General features: G+C 54.7%; 2 protein-coding genes across 4 annotated transcripts; one reads left to right on the top strand and one right to left on the bottom strand.

The window, feature by feature from the left end:
• Window positions 1-609: 609 nt before the first annotated feature.
• LOC309885671 (uncharacterized protein) lies at window positions 610-7,738 on the bottom strand (the record flags this gene model as incomplete). The annotated part of the gene is made up of 3 exons (XM_082775894.1): window positions 610-5,089; window positions 6,319-6,403; window positions 7,487-7,738. The coding sequence occupies 3 exons, from the start codon at window positions 7,736-7,738 to the stop codon at window positions 4,977-4,979; spliced, it is 450 nt and encodes a 149-aa protein (XP_082632020.1). The 3' UTR covers window positions 610-4,976.
• Window positions 7,739-7,895: 157 nt separating this feature from the next.
• LOC309885460 (FYVE, RhoGEF and PH domain-containing protein 2-like) lies at window positions 7,896-22,200 on the top strand. 3 transcript variants are annotated; one of them, XM_082775394.1, is made up of 15 exons: window positions 13,579-13,647; window positions 14,284-14,364; window positions 16,279-16,427; window positions 16,808-16,964; window positions 17,087-17,225; window positions 17,741-17,799; window positions 18,185-18,331; window positions 18,715-18,807; window positions 19,144-19,223; window positions 19,302-19,332; window positions 19,468-19,560; window positions 19,797-19,922; window positions 20,116-20,262; window positions 20,421-20,564; window positions 20,650-22,199. In XM_082775394.1, exons 3-15 carry the CDS (start codon window positions 16,297-16,299, stop codon window positions 20,878-20,880), a joined length of 1,578 nt encoding a protein of 525 aa, XP_082631520.1. In that variant the 5' UTR covers window positions 13,579-13,647; window positions 14,284-14,364; window positions 16,279-16,296; the 3' UTR covers window positions 20,881-22,199. The 3 variants fall into 3 exon arrangements, with proteins under 3 accessions (XP_082631518.1, XP_082631519.1, XP_082631520.1); XM_082775392.1 differs by lacking the exons at window positions 13,579-13,647; window positions 14,284-14,364 and adding an exon at window positions 7,896-8,719 and having other exon boundaries at window positions 20,650-22,200; XM_082775393.1 differs by lacking the exons at window positions 13,579-13,647; window positions 14,284-14,364 and adding an exon at window positions 10,381-10,388 and having other exon boundaries at window positions 20,650-22,200.
• Window positions 22,201-22,422: the final 222 nt, after the last annotated feature.

The raw sequence follows: 22,422 nt of genomic DNA, 5'->3' as shown, positions 1-22,422 counted from the left end.
CCGGGAACTATTATAATAACCCTTCCTTTTCTAGAAGTAGTAATGAATATGTATTAGCCTAGGAGCATAAAAACCAGCCACCTGATGTAACTGGTGTGCGTCTTGGTGGAGCAGAGACTCCAGGCGCACCCAGCGCTGCTTGCTTACCTCTATTCATTTAATGAATTGTAAACTTTAATTGTAACTCTATTTTGGACTCAGTCATTTACTACAGCTGGGACCACCCTATGGGCGGAAGCTGTCAGGAGAGCCCGGGACGCTGTGGCGTGGTGCCACGAGGTTGGTGGTCAGTGGCGCCCTGGGGCAGGAAGAATCGGGAGGGGGTGAGGCGGCGGGTGGTCGGAGGCTTTTGTGGAAACGGCCCTTTTGTGGGGCGGGGACGGTGCATTAGGAGGAACCTTGACAGGCTGCAGATAGGGGCAGGCAGCAACCTTTAGAAGTCCAGGAGAGGAAAATGCCAAGCCCTACCCTAAGGGAGGAACAAATTTATTCACCAGCACTGGCTATTTGGATACTAAATAAGCATTTCTTCATGGCAGGGCTGGTTAGACATTAGAAAAGGCTGCCTGGGGAAGTGCTAAGAGTCCTTAAACACTGCCCAGCATCCAGCAGCGTGGGGGCTGGCCGTGCCTTGAAGTGGGATGCTGCTGTCGGGCGGTTTGGGGTCCAGCAATCTGCGCAATCTGAGGACTGGTCTCGGGCGACAAGGGGGCATGCTGTCTCTTGTCCCGGGGGTCTGGCCTCGATCAGCGCAAGAGTCGATCGTCCCGAGCCTCTGGGCTCCGGTTTGGGTGACGCAAGTGTTATCCACACCTGCGTCCGGGGCCAACCCCAGGCGACTCATGGACGGCGGTCATGGGGAACGGGTGTCCGGTCTTGGGCTGCTTGGTGGCTGGCCATGCCTTGAACTGGGATGCTGCTGTCGGGCGGTTCGGGAACTGGCAGTGCAGCAATCTGCAGGCTGCCTCAGGCGTCATGGGGACACGCTACCCCATGTCCCGGGGTTCCAGCCTCGATTGGCGTGGGGGCCGGCCTTGCCGTGAAGAGGGAGGCTGGCGTCCACCAGCTTGAAAACTGGCCGTCCCGGAGACCGGGGTTTGTACCCGTGTGGAACAGCGGCTGGCCATCCCGAACACCGGGTGCCTCCATCTGGAGTTGCGGGAGCCAACAGTCCCGAGCCCCTGGGCTCCGATTTGGGTGACGCGAGTGCTATCCACACCTGCATCCGGGGCCAACCTCGGGCAGTTTGTGGACGGCAGTCCTGGGGACTGCAAGTCCGGCCTTGGGCTGCTTGGGCAATGGCCGTGCCTTGAACCGGGATGCTGCTGTCGTGGGGTTCGGGACCAGCGTTCCCGCAATCTGAGGACTGGTCTTGGGCGGCAAGGGGACACGCTACCCCGTGTCCCGGGGGTCCAGCCTCGATCGTCACGGAAGCCGACTGTCCCAAGCCCCTGGGCTCCAGTTTTGGGTGATGCGAGTGCTAGGGGCCCCGGGGTCCGGAGTGGACATCGGGCGGCTTGGGAATGGTGATCGAAGGGCACAGGATCTGGCCACGTAAGGCTCGGGGCTTGCCATGCCTTGAACCATGATGCTGCTGTCGGGCGGTTTGGGACTGGTGGTCCCGCAATCTGAGGACTGGTTTCAGGCTGCAGGGGGGCATTCTGTCCCTTGTCCCAGGCGTCCAGCCTCGATCGGCGTGAGAGTCGACCGTTCCGAGCCCCCGGGCTCCGGTTTGGGTGACGCGAGTGCTATCCGCACCTGCATCCGTGGCTGACCTCGGGCGGCTGGTGGACGATCGTTCCGGGGACCGGGTGTCCAGCCTCGGGCTGCTTGGGGAATGGCCGTGCCTTGAACTGGTATGCTGCTGTCGGGGGGTTCGGAACTGGCAGTGCAGCAATCTTAGGACTGGTCTTTGGCGCAGAGGGGACACGCTACCCCATGTCCATGGTTCCCACCTTGATCGGCGCAGAAGCCGACCGTCCCAAGCCCCTGGGCTCTGGTTTTGGGTGACGTGACTGCTAGGGGCCCCAGGGTCTGGAGCGGACCTCGGGCGGCTCAGGGACAGTGATCGAAGGGCACGGGATCCGGCGATGTAAGGAATGGGGCATGCTGGGCCCTGAACCGGGATGCTGCTGTCGGGCGGATCAGGAAGCAGCGGTCCCGCAATCTGCGGGCTTGCCTCGGGCTCCACAGGGACATGCTACGCCTTGTCCCGGGGGTCCGGCATCGATCAGCCTGGGGGCCGGCATTGCCGTGAAGAGGGAGGCTGGCATCCGCCAGCTCGAGAACTGGCCGTTCCGGAGACCGGGGTTCATCCCCGTGCAGTGGGGCGGCCGGCCATCCCGAACACTGGGTGCCTCCATCCGGAGTCGCGGGAGTTGACAGTCCCGAGCCCCTGAGCTCCGGTTCTGGGCGACGTGAGTGCTAGGGGCCCTGGGGTCCGGAGCAGACCTCGGGTGGCTCGGGGATGGCAATCGAAGTGCACGTGATCCGGCCACGTAAGGCTCGGGGCTTGCCATGCCTTGAACCGCGATGCTGCTTTCAGGCGGTTCGGGAACCGGCGGTCTAGCAATCTGCGGGGTTGCCTTGGGCATCACAGGGATACACTACCCCTTGTCCTGGGGGTCCAGCCTCGATCGGCGCGGAAGCCGACTGTCCCAAGCCCCTGGGCTCCGGTTTGGGTGATGCGAGTGCTAGGGGCCCCGGGGTCCGGAGCGGACATCGGGCGGCTCAGGGACAGTGATCGAAGGGCACAGGATCTGGCCACATAAGGCTCGGGGTTTGCCATGCCTTGAACCGCGATTCTGTTGTTGGGAGGTTCGGAAACCTGCGGTCCTGCAATCTGAGGACTGGTTTCAGGCGGCAAGGGAGCATGCTGTCCTGTGTCCCGGGGGTCCAGCCTTGATCGGTGCAGAAGCCGACCGTCCCGAGCCCCTGGGCTCTGGTTTGGGTGACGTGAGTGCTATCCACACTTGCGTCCAAGGCCAACATTGAGCGGCTCGTGGACGGTGGTCGCAGGGACCGGTTGTCTGGTCTCGGGCAGCATGGGGACTGGCAGTGCCTTGAACCGTGGTGCTGCTGTTGGGCGGTTCAGGGACCGGCGATCCCGCAATCTGAGTACTGGTCTCGGGTGGCAAGGGGTCATGCTATCCTGTGTCCTGGGCGTCCAGCCTCGATCAGTGCTGAAGCCGGCCGTCCCGAGCCCCTGGGCTCTGGTTTGGGCGACGCGAGTGCTATCCGCTCCTGCGTCCGGGGCCGACCTCAGGCGGCTGGTGGACGGCGGTCCCTGGGACCGGGTGTCCAGCCTCGGGCTGCGTAGGGGTTGGCCGTGCCTTGAAGTGGGATGCTGCTATCGGGCAATTCGGGGACAGGCAGTCCACCAATCTGCGCACTTGTCTTGGGCGGCAAGGGGGCATGCTGTCCCGTGGGTCCGTCATCGATCGGCGTGTGGGCCGGCCTTGCCGTGAAGAATGAGGCTGTAGTCCGCCTGCTCGGGGACTGGCTGTCCCGGGGACCAGGGGTTCGGTCCCATAAGGAGCGGTGGCCGGCTGTCCCGAGCTCCTGGTTGCCTCCATCCGGAGGCATGGCATCCGACCGTCCCAAGCCCCTGGGCTCCGATCTTGGGTGATGCGAGTACTAGCTGTACCGGGTTCCGGGGCCGACTTCAGGCGGTTCGGGGACAGTGATCCCTGGACACGGGTGTCCGGAAACGACCTGTGCGGGAGCTGACTGTCCCACGTCCCGGGGGTCTGCCCTCTGGCGCCGTGGGTGCCGGCCGTGCCGTGAAGCGGGAGGCTGTCATCCGCTGGCTCCAGGACTGGCTGTCCTGGAGACCGGGGTTTTGGTCCCATGTGGAGCAGCAGCCGGCCGTCCTGAGCTACCGGTTCCCTCCATCTGGAGGCGAGGGATCCGACCGTCCCGAGCCCATGGGCTCCAGTCTTGGGTGATGCGTGTGCTAGCCACACTGAGGTCCGGGGCCCACTTCGGGCGTTTCAGGGACAGCGATTGAAAACACTGGTGTGCGGCCTCACGCGGCTTGGGGACCGGCCGTGCCGTAAAGGGGGAGGCTGTCGTCCGCCGGCTCGGGGATTGGCTGTCCCAGAGACCGGCGGTTCGGTCCCATGAGGAGCGGCGGTCAGCTGTCCCGAGCTCCTGGTTGCCTCCATCCGGAGGCATGGGATCCGACTGTCCCGAGCCCCTGGGCTCCGGTCTTGGGCAATGCATGTGCTAGCCGCACCGGCGTCCGGGGCTGACTTTGGGCGTTTTGGGGACGGCAGTCCTGGGACATGGGTGTCCGGCCAAGGGCCGCATGGGTGCCAGCCGTGCTGTGAAACGGGAGGTTGTCGTCCGCCTGCTTGGGGACTGGCTGTCACGGAGACAGGGGGTTTGGTCCCGTGCAGAGCGGCGTCCGTCCGTCCCCTGGGCTCTGGTCCTGGGCGACATGTGTTCTAGCAGTAATGGGTTCAGGCGCTGACCTCGAGCGGTTCAGGTACAGCGATCCCAGGGCCAGGTTGTCTGGCCAACCGCTGCCTGGGGCAGGCTCTCCTGTGTCCCGGGGGTCCGTCCTCGGGCGCCCAGTTTGCAGGCCGTGCTGTGAAGTGGGAGGCAGTTGCCCTCCTGCTCAGGGACTGGCCGTCCTGGAGACCAGAGGTTCTTTCCTGTGCGGAGTGGCGGCCGGCCGTCCCTCGCTCCTGTGGTCCGGTCCTGGGCAACGCGTGTTCTAGCCGCACTGGAGTCTGGGTCTGACCTCGGGCGGCTCTGGGACGGCGATCCCAGGAGCCGGGTGTCCAGAAACAGGCGGCGTGTGTCTGGCCGTACCGTGAAGTGGGAGGCTGTCATCCACCGGCTTGGAGACTGGCTGTCCTGGAGACTGGGGTTTCGGTCCCATGTGGAGTGGCAGCCAGCCTTCCCGAGCTCCCAGTTGCCTCCATCCGGAGGCACAGGATCCGACCGTCCTGAGCCCCTCGGCTACAATCCTAGGCGATGCATGTGCTAGCCTCACCGGGGTCAGGGCCGACTTCGGGCGTTTCGGGGATGGCGATCCTGGGACATGGGTGTCCGGCCATGGGCTGCGCGGGATACAGCCAACCTGTGGAGAGTACCCTGCCTCACTTCACCATTCAACTGAAACCACGCTGGAGCTTTGGAAGTCACAGCAACTGCTCTGCAGTCCTGCCACAAATGTTTTATTATAAAGCTCTAAATAAATTTAATATAGGTTGCAAAGAAACCTTAACTATTCTTTGTCACATCTGTCTAAACTGGAAGGATGAGTGCATCCTTCGACTGTTTTGCTTACCTGAAAGGGCTACACGGCAGTCTGGACTGAACTAAGGTAGGGTGGGATAATCTCTCGTGTTGCGTGTTGTGACCTTCTCCCTCTGCCCTGCAGGGTCAGAGTCAGGGTAAATAAAGACCTTGCAAAGTCAGATTCTGCTCCTGCCCTGCCATCTTCTCCCAGGCAGGTTTACAGACAAAAAAAAAAAAAAAGCCAAAGGAGCCAATATGTCCCTGGTATAACAGGATGGAATACAACCCACTGTGAGCTTGCAGGTACTGACTGTTCCTCCTCCCCATGTTCTGCTGTCCCGAGTGAAGGCAGTGCCCATCTCCCTCTTGCAGTGCTGGAAATCTATTTGGAAAATGCATCATCTTCCAAAGCACAGCATTGGAGCATTTCTAGCTCTGCATGTCCCAGCTTGCAGTGTTTTTGTACTGCTCCTGCTCTTGGCTCTTCACCCTCAAGTACTGCTGTCTGATTTGGGGATTGGCCCCATTTAACTCTCAGGGCTCACCTTCCCCAAAGTTCTGCACACCTGTGAAAGTAGCTCCTACTTTCAGGCAGTATTCACCTGCCTCTCCTGTGCTGCAGCCACAAAGAAAGAAATATATTACCTTCCCCTTTCATGGTATTTTTGTCCCTTTAGGGCTCCACCTACAATACAAATGAGCTGGGCAGAAGGCCAAGTTATTGCAGTGCTGTTCTGTAGCAAAGAAACACAATGCGCTATCTCTAATACATGCAAAACCCTCCACCAAACAAACCTACACCATACAAACCCCCACTGCACTCTCACCTATGGAAGCAAGCCAGTGCAACATGCCATAGGAGGGGGATGCAGACTGGGCCACCACTTCCTTTGTCCCTGCCTCATAACAACAGGTACATCTGATGGCTGTGCAACTGGTGGTAGCATATAATGTCTAACTGCAGCCTCAGAATGAGACCAAGGTGGTGCTGTGAAGGTGGAAGAGCAGCTGCAGGCTGGATCCAGCATTGCACTCAGCATGTGTGGGCTGGCCTGGAGGAACACTCACCATAGGTAAAGAAGCCAGGCAGGTACAGTACTTTCTTTCCCAGCACGTTTCTTCCAATGGTTGGTGGTAGTGGCTCATGCCCAACCTGCAGGAGAAACCCCATGAACAGGTTCCCAAAACAGTTCTGGCATTCCTGAACCTGACAGACCACATGGCCTTGATTCCATCTTCCTGAGCTGCTGAAGCGCCACGTCCCACTCAGTTACCATATGATAAATGGGTGTCCCATGACATGGGCAGTCCCCTTCCTATTAAACAGGGTCTCTGGAGAACAGGGGTCCTCATCCATCTCATTTTATAGCATTTACCATTACAGAGGGGTTCTCAGGATACTGTGGATCCTCAACCCCCCATTATACAGGAATGTCTCATCTTTTATTATATAGGAGTCCCCACTGCATAGGTATCCTCACCTGTCCCATTTTATACGGGTCCCCACCTGCTGTCATATAAAGGGGTCTCAGTTCCTCTCTTTTAAAGAAGTCCCCACTGCACATGTTGTCTTTGTCCCTCCATTATATATGATTTTCTATTTCCTGTCCTATAGAGTCCCTGTCACTGAAAGTATTCTCATCCTCCTAATATATAAGGCTCCCTGTTTTATAGGTACCCTCATCCTCCCAATTATATGTAGGCCCCCCACTCTGACATAGGGATCCCCATTAGAGAGGGTGCCATCCTCTGTTATACAGGTGGACCCTGGGCAATGGGGCCCCCTCATTACCCCATTATGCAGGTGCCGCTTTCCCCATTATCTAGGTTGATGTACACACAAGACGCCCTTATCTCCTCAGTCAAACAGGGATGCCCCTCCCCAGCCGTACAGAGGTCCGTTATAACCCTGGTACACGCGGGGTTTGCCCTCCCGTGGCACTCCCTGAGCGCCCCGCTCCCCTTCACACCGCGGTCCCCGTTGCACAGAGGCCTCGGCTGGGGCAGTACAGCACAGTCCCTCCTTACACGGGGTGTCCTCATCCCCCCGTACGCTGCGGTCCCCGTGTCGGGGGTCCCTCCTGCCCCGTTCAACCCCCGCTTACAGGGGGTCCCGGTGCGCGGGGCACCCCCTGCCCCGTCACACAGGGGGCCCGGCACCCCTCCACACACAGGCCCTCCTCGGACCCCCCCACGCGGGGGTTCGCCCCTCACCGCCCCGCAGCCGGCCCCGGACCTGGACGAGCAGCTTGACGTAGAGCAGCGGGTGGCTGGCAGCGGCGAGCCCGGCGCCCAGCACCACGAACAGGCCCTCGGCGCCCTCGGCCCAGCCCGGCCCGGCCCCGGCCCCGCCCCGGGGCCGCCGCCAGGGGGCGTCAGCGCCTCCGAGGACAGCGCCGCCGCGTCCGCCATGGCCCCGCCGCCACCGCGCCTGCGCCGCGCGGGCGCGTGAGGGGAGGGAGGAGGGGGAGCGCGCGGGCGGGACCATGGCGGGAGAGGCGGAGGGGGCGCGGGCGGGACCATGGGCGGGCTGGGGGGAGGCAACGCGGCGGAGGCTCAGCAGCGGCCCGGCAGCGCCGCGAGGCGGCTGGCGCCGTAGGTGCGGCTTGAGGAGGCCGCGACAAGGCCGGGCAGGGGCGGCTGCGGCGCGCCCTCCTCCCGCGGGCTCGTGTCCCCTCGCACCAGAGCAGCCCTGGAGGGCCAGGGAGCCTCCGCTCTGCTCCGCTCCGCTCCCTTTCAGCCCGGTCGCGGCCCCTCGCAGTGCCATCGGCCCCGCGGGGGCTGCCCCGGCACAGCCCCGCCGCCGCTGGCTTGCCGCGGGCCGGCACGCGTAGCGGGCTCGTGGCATTGCAGCTGTTATATATGGAGTGGTAATTCGTGTCGAGAAAACGGTTGACATTAATAAAGAAGGGGGAGATTTGGGAGTGTGGCCATGGGGGTCGGAAAGCCCGCGTGGTTGATGATAACATCAGACTCTTAATTATGAAGCCATCAGGAATGTAAGAGAGTTTAGAGGGAACAAAGAAGGGTGATTCAGGAGACTCCATGCAGTCTCAGGTTGCTTGTTCTCCAGCCAGTAAGGCATCGAAGTTGCTGGGTGTTTGCCGTTGCTGTTATTTGCAAACTTGTTCGACCAATGGAAAGTTGTTTTGAAAAGAACTATTGTGGGGTGAAGAGTATAAGAGGGGAGCCTGTCGTCAAGATTAAAAAAAAAAAAAAAAAAAGGCAACACAATGAAGTTATGTCATCAATAAAGAAGCAGAAAGAAGGAATGAAAAGGAACAGGCTAGCAGAACGGAGACCAAGACAGGAACAGGCACATTGATTGCATCATGAAGATGGGTTCAGCCAAACTCAGCAAACTGCTCAGAGAGGCTCGTACAGAAGGTCACTGGAAACAGGCACACAGGAGCTGGGAAGAAGCTCAAGCTGAGAGAAGCGGACCCGTGCACACAACTGCCTCTCACTGGTAAGCAGTTGCTCATTATGGGGAATCATACGTCCTTAGGAACAAAGGCTGTCCTGGTAACCTTACCAGGACATATTATTACCAGGACAGAGCTTATTCTCCTTGTGAGAAACACTCCGTAGCCAATAGCTTAGGCTCAGGCGAGGATCTCAGTGAAGTAGTAATTTATTCGCGATTGCAATGGCGGGCACCCCACAAGCAGGAGAGAGCGCATCTACTAGTTCCAAAACACAGTTTATATACCTTTTGATGGCAGGACCCTCCCCTGTTTCCCCACTGAGCGGGTAATCCAGGTTCACAATCTACCTGATGCTTCACAAACAATGCATGGCCTTCAGTTGCCGGCCTGTTAAATTTCAAATTTCTTTTGACATTTTTACTGCTTGAAGTGGTAATGTTTCTTCACTTATCTGACTTGACTTGACACTGTGATTTTCACCTAATTGTCCTAAGGAGTCTGGTTGTCTGCATTTTACAAGGTTGCCTGCTTTCTTATCACTGTAAGCATATCTCAGTACCACATTCTCTCCTTCTAAACAATGTAACTCTGCAAAAACAACATTTATATTCCCACATCCTTATTAACAATCAGACTGTTTATGATCCTGAAATATGGGACCAAATTGATGTCAAGTTGTGGGACTCTGCAACTAAAAACAATGAGGTTGCAGTGGGATTGCTCGGCACCTGGTGAGCTGTCTCTGAGGCCTTAAAGAGCCCTGTGGGACCACAGTCAGAAACGTGTGGTTTGCCAGACAGTGAGCGAGCTGCGGGCTCCTTTACTGATCTGACTGCTATGCCATCGGCCCCTCCGCCGCTACAGGCCTTTGCTGTTACGCCCCCTGCTGACCTGGACGTGCCTTTTGACCCAGACACTGTTGGCCTTGAAAAGGAGATGGATATGCTTTTCTTTGATCCGGGAAGAACGGGATACGTAAGGCCCAAAGGCCGAGTTGCTTGACAACTTAAAGCAAGACATATTGTTCAAAAGGAATGGAAAATAGAGACTTGTTTGTAATTAAGAAAAGGAGTGGAAAATGGAGACTGTTAAGCCATGGAACTTAAAGGATTGTTTGTTACCTTTTCTGATTGTACATATGTATAGGCATACTCGGGTTTAGTATGTAAAAGCAATGATCTGTATATTTAGAGTGTTTGATGTTCTTGTGTGCGTGTTGGTGGAGCGTAGACTCCCCGCACACCCAGTGCTGTTTACTTGCCTTTTATACCTTTTAAAAAAATTCTTTTATAAATATTACTAAATTTAGATTGAGTTGAGACTTCATTTATAACACAGCTGCTCTGCTGCTGCCCTGCCTTTGGTGCCGCAGCCAGTTTGGGGCCAGGCTGAACAAATTCCCAGTGTTTTTGAGAGCTTCTCCTTGCAGCCTGGTGTGCTTCCTCTTTCCTTTTTGAGGCCGCGCCAGATAAAAGCTCATCTGCTGCAGAAGGGACAGCAGCTGGGCTGTGCTGTGGGTCCCAGGGACACCTCAAAGTAGAGTAAGGGAGGGAAAGGCTCAGGGCCGTGGCCGGGAGCCACAGTCACCTGCCCCTGCAGCTCCATCCTTACACCTGGGATCTGCTCCCAGCTGACACAGCCTGTGCCATGGAGAGGGAGGCAGGCAGGCAGTGGAACATGCTGAACCTGGTGGCTGTTTGAAGACTGTGGGTAAGAAGGAAACGTCAGGGGCGCTACAGGTACATTAGGGCTCCATGTGGTGTGGGTTTTGGAAAGAAGACCCATGGTGGAGGTGGTTTGGAGGCTGTGGGGAAAGGCAATTGGGGAATTTGTTTTTCTTTAGCACTCAGATTTGCCCTGTAGCCTTCCTCATGCTGCAGGTCATGGAGCAAAGTCTGAAAACCTTAGCTAGGAGGTGACTGACTTTGCTGGAGGTTTCTGTGCCAGGATCAGGTTTAGGCTCAGTACCTTTGCAGTTAGCCTGCCTGCTGAATGTTGTTTTTCTGCTGCCTCTGGAGAAGAAGATTTTGGTTTGCAAACATGCAGACAGTTCTCACCCAAAGGCAAGTACAGCCTGGGGCGGTAGGTGTGCACGCTTCCTGCCATAGCTCCATCAGTACACCTCCAGCTTCCTCTGCAACTCTTCTGACCAGAGCAGCCCCACGAGCTCTGGGCCAGCAGGTAGACAGCTGGGCGCTTCACAGTCCTTGGAAATCGGCTGCTTGAGTGTCTTAGAGGGCCTGAGCCTCAGACACCAGCTTCAGACATCCAGTTGTTTGCAGCAGTATGACCCATAGGAAGGGGAACAGAAAGCATCTTGCAAGGGAGTGTGTGTGTGGAGGGGAGTCAATGCCTTTCAGGCTGTGTGGCTGCTCCATAAAACAGCATCTTCATTTGAAGCATGAGCTGGGACCTGCAGATCGCATGGGATGACAAACAGCATAGGCCAGAGTCAGGGCTGGTGATATGCCTTGCTCCAGTGAGGTCGTTCTGAGGCTTGGGGTGGGTTGTGTTTGTGGTCAATGCCTAGGTTTTCCTAACTGCTAAATAGGGATACCAAATCTTGCCTTTTCTTGTATCTGTGAGGTGCTCTCAGTGAGCCTTGGTTTTGCAGCCCTTCCTAAAAATGGTGAGACATAAGATTTCCTTCTGCTCCAGGTGCTTTGCCTACATTGTGTGCTCTGCTTGACCTTTGTGCTCTGGAGGGCTTCAGAGTAGTATGGCTGTTCCCATGGTCCTACAGTCACAATTTGTCTTGTGATGTTGTGTTGGAACCATTTGTGGTCTTTGATCTATCCCCATTTTGCTGCTGCAGTGTGTTTGTTGTTTTCATATGTTTGAGTTAGGGGAAATAAAAGTAACTTTTATCACTTTTAGAGGAAGCTGTAGAACCTGGAAACAAGTTTTATGGAACAGAAAACAGTGTAGCCTAAGTCAGCACAAGTCATACTGCAAATAGGAACAGAGAAGTTCCCTGTTGGATCTCAGCAGTGGATTTAGGCTGACACAGGTCTGGAAGGCACTGGGAGAGATGGATAAATCATCTCTATCACATGAAGGGCTATGACTGCCTCCAAGGACAGGTGTGCGTGTCTGTGGATGCACTCACGAGCTCACAGACACGTGCTGGTCCATGTGGGGTAGATCTGTCCTCCTCTTCAGATGAGTGTCTGCTATTGAGTCACTTCCTGTCTGCAACTTCATGGTTTTATGTCCAGTTTCATCCTGTTTTTCTCCTCCTCCTCCTCATTCCATTCCTGTCTGCAGGCCACCACTGGATGTCTTACTAGTTTCTGCCTGGAGGAATTTACTAAACAACCAGCTCTTTGGTGACAGACAGCTCACTGCTGTCACCTTCAAGGTGCTGCTCTGTATTTGTCTTTGTCTTTGCCAGAAAAGAGAAGAGAGAAAGCCACTAAAAGATCACCCTTCTGCAAAAGCACAAACCTTCCTCAAGGCTGAGACCTCTTAGCTATTTGGCTTTTAAAACCTTGTGCCCAGGACAGTTGGTTCCCTGCTTTGGCTCCACAGCAGCAGTAGACAGAAAGCCAGAGCTGTTCCAGTGCTGCAAAGGACAGGTCTGCACTTTGGGCATTAAACAGCTGGGAGCAAGCAAAGATCCAGATGCACCATTTGCTGACACCAAGGCTAAATGGCGTGGACTTGAAGTAGAAGAGGATCCTGCTGGGAACAGGGATGATGCCCCTCTATGGATAAACAGTACAGACAAGCTTTGTCTGACATGTATCCAAAGTGATGGTGTGAGCCCAGAGATGGAAGTGGTCTTCATGTGGGATTTGTCCTGACCCTGGGGAGGAAGTTTGAAAGGATAAGGTCTGGGATGATCAAGGACTGGCATTGCCTTGAAAGTTGTTGAGTTGGTGAGAGGTATTCAGAGGCTGTCAGGTTTCCCAAGTCAGGCCCTAGCACAATTAGTAAAATTAGTTTTAAACTAGAGATCCAGACTGGAAGTGGCTTGAAGAGCACTACGCCAAGTCAAGCATATGGAGACATGGGGAACAAGTTGGCAGAGACATATCTCTGGGAAGAAACACTGAAGTGGGAGGGGAAAACCTCCAGGTGATCTGTTGCAGCCCAGAATTGTGGCTGCATTCAGCAAAACGTGGTGGCATGTTTGTGTGTTATTGCATGGAGACATCAGGAGTGGGGAGGAGAAGAGCCTGGGACAGGGCAGAAAACCCAGCAAAGCTTCAGATTTCAGATTGCTCCCACCTAGTGATGCCTGAGAGGAAGTGATGGGCTGTGCCAAGGAGATACGTGGCTTGTGCAAGTCTGGAAGGCTAAGATGGCTCAGGCTGCCTGTGAATAGGATAAATGGCTGAGCTGTGCTCTTGTAGAGCAGGATGGGGATTAACCACACCAGCAGGAGGAACCAGGAGAGGAGAGACTGGATCATGTCACCCTCAGACTATGTATAGGCTTTCAGACACTGGTTTGTATCAGCAGGGTTGTGGCAGAGCAGGGTAGCATCAGCACTGAAGTGCTGCCATTTCCTACCATCTTGCTTGAGGATGGTAGCCTGATCCTAGGCCAGCTCAGGACAGTGCTGTGGGAAAGCCAGCCTATGGGCTGGCAGCCGGGAGGCCTGCACTGTGCTGGGGCGTCTGATCATGCTGGTTCCCCTCCTTGCAGGGTTGGCAAATTCCCCTGGAGGGATTAACACTCTCTGCATGGCCAGGCTTATCCTGTGACAAGCCAGCCCCAACAGCTTCCAACATCCTCAGCCAGCCAGGGCCAGAACTTCTCCCAGATGGCTGCCAGGCACCAAGCAGAGCAAGAGAGTGAGGAGGAGGAGGAACAGCAGAAGAGGAAGGACTCAGCAGCAGGGCAGAAAGAGCAGGAAGTTCAGAAGGGGCTTAGCTTCAAATGCCTTCCTTCTTTCCGACACAAGATCAGCGGGGACAACTGGAGGAGGCAACAGGATCCAGGCCTCGAAGCTGTCAGCAAGGTGAGCTCTGGAGGTGGTTCCTGGTAGGCTGATGGGTGCTCACACCCAGGTGTGTGTGCTGGATCAGAGCTGAGGTCTCTGCTGAGCAAGTCACTGCCTGTTCAAGGTCTGGTGCAGGGGGTGACAGAGAAGTGGCCCTGTTCCTGGTGCTTTGGGCACAAATTCCCTGTAGTCAGATAGATCCAGGTAAAGCTTGTGTCTTCTAGCTCTGATATAACTATAGCATGGTTGGTCCCACAGCGTCACCCATGCCAATTGCAGATGCATTTCTGCAGGTCTCATTCAGAAGCCTTGGTAGAACTGCAGACCATGGGGTTAACCCACCCCATGCTGCCCTACTGTATGAGATCACTAGGCCTGTATTGCCCTAGGAGAAATGGACATGGAGAAAGGAGTGACCTATAAGAATGTGAGCCAAGCTTCCCCACAGCCTGCTTTGTTTTCACACAGTTTTGTTTTCACACTCAGTTTTGCTGGATGCTTTGTTGAAGCCCTTCCTTTGCCCTGACCCAGAGTAAGGTCCGCTTCCAGCTGCACTGTGGGCTCTGAACCCTGCGGAACAGAGCTGGATCCCCTCAGGCTGTTAGGGACAGCTCACATCACTGCCCATGAGACTGAGCCCTTCTCCTCATGCAGGAGCCAGAGGAAAAGAAAATCGCTCTGGAGCTGCTGGAGACAGAGCAGGCTTACGTCAACCGCCTCCACCTTCTTGACCAGGTGAGCTGGGGAGCAGAAAAGCGCATGCAAGCCTGGGAAGTGATAGCCCTGCTGCAACCAGCCCCCACTAGCACAGCCTGGGCAGCCCACGCTGACAAACCAGGCACACACTTAGCAGTTGTCTTGTTCTCCTTGACAGGGCTGGGATACTGTGGCAGTGCCTGGGCTCAGTTCAGTGTGTGCACAGGCCAGGAACTGTTTCCTGGAGGTTATGGAGAGAATGAATCTGTGCAGATGTGAGCCTTGCTGGGTTGCTGGTCATCACAGCCAGAGAATCACAAAATCATAGAGTCATAAATCACAGAATTGTTTGAGTTGGGAGGGACTTCAAAGACCACTAAATTCCAACTCACCTGCTGTGGGCATGAACACCTTCCATTAGACCAGGTTGCTCAAAGCCCCATCCAACCTGGCCTTGAACACTACCAGGGATGGGGCATACACAGTTTCTCTGGGCAGCCTGTTCCAGTGCCTCACCACCCTCATAGTAAATAATTTCTTCCTAACGTCTAATCTAAATCTACCCTCTTTTACCTTAAATCCATTACTCCTTGTCCTATTCCTGTGCTCCCTGATAGAATCTCTCTCCAGCTTTCTTGTAGGTCCTCTTTAAGTACTATAAGGCCTCCCTGGATCCTTTCCTTCTCTAGGCTGAACTCAATGCCAACTCTCTCAGTCTATCCTCATAGCAGAAGTGCTCCAGCTTCTGATCATCGTTACAAGCCTCCTCTGGACAGGTCCATGTCTTTCTTCTAACAGGTCCATGTCTTTCTTCTGCTGGGGCCTCTAGAACTGAACGCACCACTGCAGATGATAGCATGGAGAGCAGAGCAGGGTGGGAGAAGCACCTCCCTTGACCTGCTGGCCGTACTTGTCATGCAGCTCAAGATACGATTGGCTTTTTGGGCTGCAAGCGCACATTTCTGGCTCATGTTCAGTTTTTCATCCACCAATACCCTCAAGACCTTTTCCACAGGGCTGCTCTCTTTTCACTTCATCACCCATCCTGTATTTATGTTTGTGATTGCCTTGACCCAGGTGCAGGCCCTTGCACTTGGCCTTGTTGAACACGTTGAGGTTTTCCCAGGCCCACCTCTCAGTCCTGTCCAGGTCTCTCTGGATGGCATCCCTTCCCTCCAGTGTGTTGACCACACCATGCAGCTCAGTCTCCTCAGCAAACTTGCTGAGGGTGCACTCAATCCCATTGTCCATGTCACTGACAAAGATGTTAAACAGTGCTGGTCTCAATACCGACCCCCCTGTGGGACACCGCTCCTCACTGGTCTCCACCTGGACATTGAGCTGTTGTCTGCAACTCTAAGTGCAACCATCCAATCAGTTCCTTACCCACCGAGTGGTCCATCCATCAAATCCATGTCTCTCCAATTTAGAGAAAAGAATGTTGTGTAGTGCCATGTCAAGTGCTTTGCATGTGTCCAGGTAGATGATATCAGTTGCTCTTCCCTTATCCACCAATGCTTTAACTCTGTTGTAGAAAGCCACTAAATTTGTCTGGCACGATCTGCCTTTAGTGAAGCCATGTTGGCTGTGACAAATTGCCTCTCTGATCTCTGTGTGCCTTAGCATAGTTTCCAGGAGGGTCTGCTCCGTGGTCTTGCCAAGCACAGAGGTGAGACTGACTGGCCTGCCAGGTCTGTTCCCTGGGTCTTCCTTTTTTACCTTTTTAAAGATGGGGTTTAAGTTTGTCCTTTTCCATTCACTGAGAACTTCACCAGAATGCCACAGCTTCACCAGACTGCCACAGCTTCTCAAATACGAGGGGTAGTGGCTTAGCAACTTCATCCACCAATCCCATCAGGCCCTGTGGATGCATTTTGTCAGGTCCCTTGGGCTTGTGCACATTCAGGTTCCTTGGATGATCTCGAATGTGATCTTCTCCTACCTTTCTTTCAGGTGTTCTATACAGAGCTGATGAAAGAAGCCAAAAATGGGAAGACAGTCCCAGAGGATGTGGTAAAAATGATCTTCTCCAACATTTCTTCCATCTACCAGTTCCATGCCAAGTTCTTCCTGCCAGAGCTGCAGAAGCGCATGGAGAATTGGTGAGCTGTGGGAGGGGAGGGTTCAGGATGCTTGGGTTAATTTCCCAGAATAAAGGAGCAGTGGCGAATTTGGCCTCCCAATAGGACTAGAGAGTTCAAGCCTGTTTTGCTCCAGACGTCTTTGTGCCGGAGAGCACTTCCTTAAAACAGTCCAGCCCAGATTAAGCTATTTCTGAAAAGCGGAGTGACATCTCATGTGGCTTAGGGGTGTTCCCAGGAATGAATGCTAAGGCTGTCTGGCCATGTACCTGTTCTAGAGAGTGGGGAGTTGTATGAGGATGTAGCCATAAACCTCTGTCATGCATAAACTGCCCCCCTTTTTTTATCTCTTGCTGTCCATCTTCCCTATGGTCTGAGGAAGCTGTGGTTCCCTACTGCAGGAGCTCCCACCCAAGGATCGGGGACATGATCCAGAAGCTTGCACCATTCCTGAAAATGTACGGTGAATATGTGAAGAACTTCAACAAGGCTGTGGAGCTCATCACCGTTTGGACAGAGAAATCACTGCCCTTCCAGGAGCTCATTGCTGACATCCAGGTGATAGGCCATGGCAGTGTGGGGGGACCACAGGAATGCTTCCCAAAATCTCCCTCTAGGGAGGAAGCAGAGGAGAGTAGGAACTACTGTGTTTACTGTTTCTTTCTCTGTGCATGGGTCAGAAGAGGAAGGTCTGCGCTAACCTAACACTGCAGCACCATATGCTGGAACCAGTGCAGAGGATCCCACGCTATGAACTCCTCTTAAAAGACTATATCCAAAAACTGCCGCCTGAGTCCCCAGATCGGAATGATGCAGAGAGTAAGAGCTCCTTGCTGTAGTGAGCAGTGGGGTGGGTTGGTGGGGGAATTGACAGCTCCTGACATTGTACATGGACATCGGGCTACCTGGGTCCTCTCAACAGCTGCTCTTGGATAAACCTCTGAGTATGACACTTTTCTGACCCCTTTAGGGTTTGTGAAAGTTGTTGGGAGAGGTGGGTGATGGTTCAGGACAAGGTGCCCTGCTGCAGAGCATTTCCCTGCAGGGAGATCTGCCACGACCAGGGGAGGTATCACAACCGTGTGGATAACAGCAGTTCCCAGTCCAGCTGGGATGAAGGATAAATTAGCACCCTGTGTCTCCCCACGACTGCCTGTGCTGCATAATCTAGCTGGACCCAGGCACCTGTGTGGTGCTCAGGGCCATTCAGATGGTATCCAGGGTAGGACAGCAGCCACTGCATGTGCGGTTGCTGGTGAGGACAGATGCAGGAGTTTTCTCCTACCTCTCCACAGCAGGAGCTTAACCCTTCTTCCTTTCTCTTTTCCTTGCAGAGGCCCTGGAGATGATTTTCATGGTGGCCAAGCATTCAAATACAGCTATTGCTGAGATGGTGAGTACCTGTCACAGCTGGCAATGCTTTGCAAGTCATGGCATGGTGATTTGCTGGCACTCTGCCAGATTTTCCTATGGCCTCTTTGCTGTGCAACTCAGAATAGAGCAAAACCCTGCCCAGAATGGGGCAGGGTTCAGCCGGGGAGGTTAGACTTTGCTTTTGATGTCTGACCCTCATCTCCCTGAGCCTGGGGAAATAATGCCTGTAGCATCAGCCGTGTTGTGACTGGCTGTTTCCAGGCTGGAAGCTGCTCGTGAAGGTCAGTCTGGGGTGAGTGACATGTGCCATCTCCCCCAGTACTCAGTAGCTGGGCTGGGGCTGGAGGGGACGCAGGTGTTGGCTGTTCAGCTCCCTCCCAGACAGGTTCCCCTGCCTCCCCCAGGAGCGGCTGCAGAACCTCTGGGAGGTCTACCAGAGACTGGGCCTTGAGGATGACATTGTGGATCCCTCCAATGAGCTGATCAAGGAGGGGCCAGTCCAAAAAATCTCAACCCGCAACAACAGCACATCGGAGAAGTACCTGTTTCTGGTGGGAGCCAGGATGCCAGGGGGAAGGGGCAGGGAGCAGGTGGGATAGGGATGGCGAGAGGGGCAGACAGCTTGGCCAGGGGTGGTGGTGGCTCATCTCTGTATAGAAAGGATTATTTCACATCTGGGGGGTTTGAACACCCTGGTTCAGGGCTCCATGTGTTTGGGAACCTCTGATTCCCTGGGGGACGCAAGAATCCTGTAGTGTTTTCCCTTTGTAGGGCGGGAGAGGGCTGGGGCAGAAGTAGGCACCTTCTAGTCCAAATCCTTCCCAGGGATTGGCTCAGCTCCTAGGGTCTGAGGGACCCTTGATCCTAGTGAACCCCTCAGCCCTGAGCAGATAGGTTGCTGGGCACAGACCCACACTCTTCTTCTCCTGCACAGTTCAACAACATGCTGCTGTACTGCGTGCCTAAGGTCATTCAGGTGGGCGCTGAGTTCCAGGTCCGCCTCCGCATTGACATGGATGGCATGAAGGTCAGACAAGCCCTTTGTCTTTTTGCTTTCCCCAAGGCCTTGGTTAGCAGTTTCAGAGGCTTCCTCCAAATGCAGCCCTCTCTGGGGTGTAGTGTGGCTGCTACCTTGTACTTCCTGGGAAGGGAGGAAGAATTTGGAGCCAGGGTTGATGTTGTGGGTGAGGGGGACTGGTTGCAACCTGATCCTGTGAGATTGCACTGCAATGTCATGCACGGATTTGAGGGGCTGAAGGGCTTCTGCCTGAGGGAACTCCCTGTTACTCACTTCACAGATGGAGGTCCCTTTGAGCTGGATGTTTGTTCAGCTGCTTCCCATGTTCTCTTTGGTGTCTCTCAGGTGCAGGAGCTGAATGATATGCAATTCCCTCACACCTTCCTAGTCTCGGGAAAGCAACGGACACTGGAGCTGCAGGCCAGGTAAGGAAAAGTGTGATGGCCCCATTTCTCCTCAGGGAGGAGGGATGCCAGCTCATCCATCTCGCTTTTTGCACTTAGGTCTGGGGAGGAAATGAATGCCTGGATCAAGGTACGGCTGAGTGCTGTGAGAAGTGGCACATCCCACACCAGCTGGATGCCTGGGTCCCCAGGGGTGCTTATCCCCTACCTGTCAGTGTTTGGGTATCCCCCCTATCTGTCCTTCCAGCCCTGCCTTCCCTTTTAGGCTTTCCAGGATGCCATTGACAGGAAGGAGAAGAGGAGTGAGAGCTTTAAGATGGTTGTGCGTGGGCTGGAGACAGGAAACCCCACACTCAAGGTAACCCTTCTGTCCTTCCCATGTTCTGTCTGCCTCCAGCACCCCCATACGCTGAAGCTCAGGGAGATCCCACTTTGCTGTGCCTCAATTTCCTAAGCTAAACCCTACAGAACTAGTGGGGGCAGACTGGGGAGGGACAAGTAAGTGCAGAGGGCCTGAGGAGGCTGAGAGGAGTGTGAGCAGGACCACCCTGACCATGACTAGCTAGCCCCAGCAATGCCATTTCCCACCCTCAGACAGAAGAGCTGGGCTGCCGAGCCCCACAGTGGGTGCGGGACAACTTGGTGACCATGTGCATGCGCTGCAAGGAGCCCTTCAATGCCATCATGCGCCGGAGACACCACTGTAGAGCTTGTGGATATGTGAGTTACCCTCTCCCCCAACTCCTCCCTTCCCTTCTGGCCTGAGCAGTTGGGCCAGGAATGCAGCCTTTGTACACTCTGCACCCCTTTACCTGGGTTTGGGGCTGTTTCCTGTCCCTCAGCTCCTCATGGAGTTATAGGGATGCCCCAGTTTTACCCTAGCCCCATCAGTGTCCATGCCTGATGGTTGTAGGTGGTGTGTGCTCGCTGCTCAGAACACAAGGTGAAGCTTCAGTATGATGGGAACCGCCTAAACCGTGTATGTCAGGAATGCTATGTCTTCCTGATGGGCCATGTAGTGCTGGAGGACCAGGAGTGGAAGCACAAAGGCATCCTGGAGGTCAGTTGTACCCCTCTCTGCCCATCCTCCCTGTGCCCTGCTCCTCCAACCTCTGCTGCCATTCCCAGCCCTTTCTGCTTCCACTAACACTGAGTGTTTGGCTGTTTTTTTTTTATTATTATTATTTTATTATTTTATTTTATTTTATTTTTTGGCAGAAGGGAGCTGCAGAAATATCAGGCAGGAGTCTTCTGTGCAGTTCCCTGCAGCTGCTGGACAAGAACGGCAAGGGAGGCATGAGAGGCTGGTTTGTTATCCCATGGGATGATCCCCTTGTGCTGTACATTTATGCAGCCCCCCAGGTAAGGCTGGGCTCAGCTCCATCTGCAAGGGGGCAGCCCAGTGCTTAGATTGCCTGCCTTTCATTGCTGTGTTCTCTCTTAGCAGGATGTCCGAGCCCACACCTCCATTCCACTGCTGGGATACCAGGTAAGGGACCTGCCACATGGCAAAGCCCAACACCTCTTCCAGCTGGCACAGTCCCAGCAGGTCTATACCTTCCTGGCCGACACAGAGGAGCTGAAACAGCGCTGGATGAGGATCATGGCACGCTGTGCTGCAGGGATCATACACCCAGAGGAGAGTGAGGATGTGGACTCATGCAGTGCAGCAGAGTGAATCCAGGCCCAACTCCTGGGCTGCCTGGTGGGTCACACCTACCCATCAACACCTCCTGTTCATAGCCAGACTTAGGCAGATCCCCCACCTCTCTGTACTTTAATTTTTCACTGCAAAAAGGGCAAGGTGGGGGTATGTTTGTCACCATATGGACAAGCCAACTCCCCCTCCCCTCCCCTCCCCTCCCCTCCCCTCCCTGAAGATGGAGGTACCTAGGATGTGAGGTGGGGGGAAAGCCAGGGCATTCGGGAGAGCCCACAGCCTGCCTGGCATCGGTCTGCTGCGCTGTGCTGCCGCCTGAGGGCAGCACAGCTTTCACACCTCAGCTTTCCTCCAAGCCTGGTGGTAGATGCCATATGGCAGACATAGCCTGCTGCCATAAATCCTTCTTCTTACCCCAGTGCAGTCTAAGGAGCCTTTATGGAGGGTGTATTTTCTGGAGTGTCCTGCAGGATTGTCAACAGAGACTGTTCCCTGGCATCATCTTACCCATAACCAGGCCCAGTCTTGCACCCTGCTGAGACCAAGCTGGTAGCTTGCCCTCACCCAGCTCGGGGACCTTAGTCCAGGATTTAGGATGCTGCTTTCCCAGCCTGTCAGCACTCCTGGCCTCACAGTGCTGCAGTCCCATGGTGTGCGGGTACCCTGTAAAAATGGACACCCCCATCTGTGTCCCTGTGCTGGCCTGTACTCTGCCCATCCCAGACTTTCCCAGGACCTCATTCTGCTCACAAATGCTTTTTGTAATACACCATAAATGTTTGTTCATTGTCTTTTGTATTATAAAAAACAAGGAGTTCTGTTTGAGGAGCAGAAGTTGCGAAAGCTCCCTGCTGAAGTAAGGAGCTGTATAATACTTGGCTAGACACTATGAAAATTCTTTTGCTTAATGTAACAAAAAAGAGAACCCCCTCCCCTTCTCTCCTTCTGCATCTCAGTTGCCTCTTTTGTTCAAAGACACTGCTGCAAAGCTCATGTAACCATCTCCTGATAAGTTACTAAACTAGTGTATCAACATCCTGCATTCCTGTCTCACGCTGGGCCAACATGACCAAATAAAAAAAGAAGTTGAACCACAACGCCAAGGAAGACTATGGCCTTCATCTTCACGACCACCAGAGGGACAGAGATGACCGCCTAGCAACAGTGTGCGCAGTCGCAGAATATACCAGGATGTGCTGCGTAATCCCGGAATTAGCAAGATATAAAAAGGGACCCTGGTGGGGGTGAGGTGTGTGCCGTTGGCGGAGCCGAGACTCCCCGGCCGCCCAGCGCTGTTTTGCTTGCTGTTGGCTTACTCAATAAATTCCTTTCTATTATTAATACAATGCTCTCTGAAAAATTAAGTAAGGGGGCAACTTATAACAAATTCGGTGCTATGTCTCGGATGAAGGCAATTTGATTGAAAGACCTTCGGAGGGGGCGCCCCGCTGATTTCAGCGGCCTTCGCTAGGACTACTTTGATTCAAATCCTTCACCGACGAACCCTAAATTCAGCAGCAAGCAAATAAAGCCGGCAATCCCAAGTAATCTTTGTGCACG

Source organism: Aythya marila (assembly GCF_965140915.1).
Source record: "Aythya marila genome assembly, chromosome: 19".
In the NCBI taxonomy this organism is placed as follows: Eukaryota; Metazoa; Chordata; class Aves; order Anseriformes; family Anatidae; genus Aythya; species Aythya marila.
The sequence above is the reverse complement of the archived record's forward strand: the minus strand, read 5'-3'. Positions and strand labels throughout refer to the sequence as shown.

What these genes read in the sequence shown, in the direction of transcription:
- LOC309885460 (XM_082775392.1), top strand. Translation starts at nt 16,297, where the DNA reads ATGAAAGAAGCCAAAAATGGGAAGACAGTCCCAGAGGATGTGGTAAAA. An exon ending in CAGGAAACCCCACACTCAAG is followed by an intron (nt 19,561 to 19,796) that starts GTAACCCTTCTG and finishes TCCCACCCTCAG; the next exon opens with ACAGAAGAGCTGGGCTGCCG. An exon ending in ACATTTATGCAGCCCCCCAG is followed by an intron (nt 20,565 to 20,649) that starts GTAAGGCTGGGC and finishes CTCTCTTAGCAG; the next exon opens with GATGTCCGAGCCCACACCTC.